This window comes from Myotis davidii, unplaced genomic scaffold (genome assembly GCF_000327345.1).
Source record: "Myotis davidii unplaced genomic scaffold, ASM32734v1 scaffold100, whole genome shotgun sequence".
In the NCBI taxonomy this organism is placed as follows: Eukaryota; Metazoa; Chordata; class Mammalia; order Chiroptera; family Vespertilionidae; genus Myotis; species Myotis davidii.
In genome coordinates, this window is record NW_006292691.1 from 1212341 (window position 1) to 1215373 (window position 3033).

The following is a 3033-nucleotide window of genomic DNA, read 5'->3' on the forward strand; positions in this document are numbered from 1 at the left end:
TTCTGCTGATACAGGCAGCGCTGCTGCCTCCTTTTTAGCTGCCTGCGTTCTGTGGCCTCACGCACCTGGCAGTAGACACATTCTAACAGGGTTTTTTAAAAATATTTTTATTGATTTTTTTACAGAGAGGAAGGGAGAGGAATAGAGAGTTAGAAACATCTATCAGCTGCCTCCTGCACACCCCCTACTGGGGATGTGCCCACAACCAAGGTACGTGCCCTTGACTGGAATCGAACCTGGGACCCTTCAGTCCGCAGGCCGACGCTCTGTCCACTGAGCCAAACCGGTCAGGGCACATTCTGACATTTTTTAACCTTACAAGATAACAGACGGTGCTGCCTGGCTCGCTGGGCCTGCGCCCCGGCCAGGGGGACTTAGGTGGCTGGTCCTGGAGCCTCCACAATTCCCTGGAGCTGCCCTGGTTCTCAGGGGACGTGTAGACGGGGCCAGCAGGGTTGGGGCTCAGGAAGCTGTGCTGCTTTCTGAGAAGGGGCTAGTTCTCTGAGTATCTCCACTGAGTGCTGCCCACTGAGCCCCTGAGTCCGCGACCACCTTGGCCTCGTGTGGGGTACTTTTTTGGGCCCTGGAGCTGCCCTTCTCGCTCCAGCCCTGCTGACCCTCTCACCTGTGTGCGCTCAGTTCATGTTCCCTCTCCAGTGGCCCAGGGTCATTTATTTCTGCAGGATGGGCTTTCTCCCACGAGGAAACATGTTTTTCCTCTCAAGCAAATTGGAAAAGCAAGGTTGAATGCCCCTGAGAATGAAGGGGGTGGGGGAAATGCTGGCAGGCATGGGCACGCAGGCTAGGGGGGTGGCAGGCCCCCCCATGCAGAGCAGAGGGGCAAGGAGGGTTTTGCCTACGCTAAGCGGGGAGCATCTGGCCCAGGTGCTGGGCCTCGGGCCCCCACGGTGTGTCTGGGAGCAGGCGTGCATGAGTATGGGTGCCCCGGACCTACTGGACGTTCATCCTTTCAGCTTGTCCTTACAGCTCTCTGCCGGCCGGCCACTTGTCCACCCCACACGGGGAGACTGAGATCCTGAGTCTGATCAGGGTTGGAGGTAGTCTCTGTGATTGTAGCTCCACACGTGGTCAGTGTCCCTGCACTCACCAGCCCGAGGCCCCCTGTCTGCCTGGTAGAGATGGCCCAGAGCAGTGGCTCCCAACCTTTTCCTGGCCACGCCCCACCTAAGCACCTCTAAAATCCTGATTGTCCCTCCCCCCCCGTCCGTGACATAGAATTCTTATTATTCAAAAAGTGAACTTTTCACGTGGAGGGAGCCTAAAAGGCCATTAACTTGGTCTAAACAAGCTTCCAAAGAACATGGCATCCATGAAAGAGAAAAATAAAAGAACGAAAGGACAGTTGAGGTACTGAGGGAGAAATCACTAAGAAATTGTTAAAAAAAAATATATGAAGTGATATGAAAAAATAGAAAATAAAGTTTCAAAACATAATAGAGACCTGAAATGCATAAATGTCACAATATATATTTATAGACTATATATGGCCCCTAGAACCATAAGAAATGCAAAATATCCACTGTTAATAACTCATTCTCAAATTTCCCCCCTGCAGGGCATGTGCCCATAATGGGAACCCCTGGCCTAGAGCCACCTCTCTTGCCCGGAGGGCGGTGCCCAGCCAGGAGGCTCTGGCAGTAGAGTGAGGGAGGGTAGGGGGCTGCTGTGGGTACCGGGAGTCAGGAAGACCTCAGTGGTCCTGGCAGGAGCCAGTGTGGCCTGGTTGGGTGTTCTGAGTGGCAGGCTCTGGGCTGCCCCTCCCTGCGCTCCCCCTTCTTCCTGTTGCATGCCCTGGTGCCCACAGGGGCTCACGGAGCTCACATCAGGCTGATGTAGATTCTGCCTAATGGAGCTTAGCTGGCTGAGCAGATTGCTCTGGGGGGTAGCGGCAGGCAGTGTAGGGCAGGATTGGGCAGCTGATACCTTCTCCTCCTCCCTGACCCAGAGCGTCTGCGTGATCTCATGACAGCCTGGCAGGGAGCCGGCCTGCAGGCCTTGTACCTACACAGCCCGCTCTTAACATGGGGGGCCAGGCAGCAGCCCTGCCCGGGGACCACAGCCCATGCACCACTGTGTTCCCTGTTTTGTCTATGGCCCTGGGGTTGGAACCGCATCTTAGTGAGGGATGCCCACTTACCCGTTTGTGTCCCACAGAGGAAAGGATCTCCCTGTCCTGACCTTTGTCCTGCAAACAGCCAGCCTGCCACCCAGTGTCCTTGGTGTGGGGGAAATGCCATGTCTCCTCCTTCCGTGTGTCTGGGGCCATCGTGGAGGGCAGGGTGGTATTTGTCAGGATGAAGGACAAGAAGTGGGGCTTGAAGTCTACTGGACACTTTATAGAAGAGAATTTGGATGGACTCCTTAGTGTCTCTCTTCCCCAACTCAGAGCCGGGTAGTGTGAGAAACCACTGGTTCTGGGCAGGTCGGGGGATGCTGCCTGTTAACAGTGAGGATTTGATTCAGGGGCCAGGACCACCCTTTGGTCCACACTATATTGCACCATGCAGGCCTCCCTGGGCACTCCTGCCCTGTTCCAGGAGCCTGGAGGCCACTGTCATTGGTGAGAGCCCATGCCAGGGTCCCCTGCTGTTGTTGGTGAGGGGCCGATGGTCCCTAACATGCACTGAGCGGCCACAAGCCCCTTCTTCTGGCTTCCACGCACATTCCCAGCAGCCCCAGGAAGTGGACATTTCCACCAGGTAATGGCCGTGTGGGCTTTGCACGCAACAAGGCAGCCCTAGGACCTCCTCATGCACATGCTCAAGAAGGCATTGGTGAGCCAGCGCCATCTTCAGAGAGGCCTTTGGCGTGCTTTTCTTAGCCAGCTGGCAATCCAGGAATGAGAAGGGGCTATTGATGGGGTGGTTTCCATTAAAGCCTGGGTGAGCAGTGCCCCTCCCCAGCCCAGAGCATGCCCAGCACAGGGCCACTTCAGCACCACGGACAGCGACCGCTGCCCGAACTCCCCCCTGAGCAACATCCTCCTGGCTGAGGGGGCCTAGCGGGGACGGG

General features: G+C 56.2%; 1 protein-coding gene across 1 annotated transcript in view; it reads left to right on the forward strand.

Moving 5' to 3' along the window:
• Positions 1 to 2771: 2771 nt before the first annotated feature.
• The window catches only part of CACNA1H (calcium voltage-gated channel subunit alpha1 H), a gene marked incomplete at its 3' end in the record, with an annotated part of 31259 nt that continues 30997 nt past the window's right edge, over positions 2772 to 3033 (forward strand). The window contains 1 exon segment of the mRNA XM_015565595.1: positions 2772 to 2795. Coding sequence (XP_015421081.1) covers positions 2772 to 2795 — 24 coding nt within the window.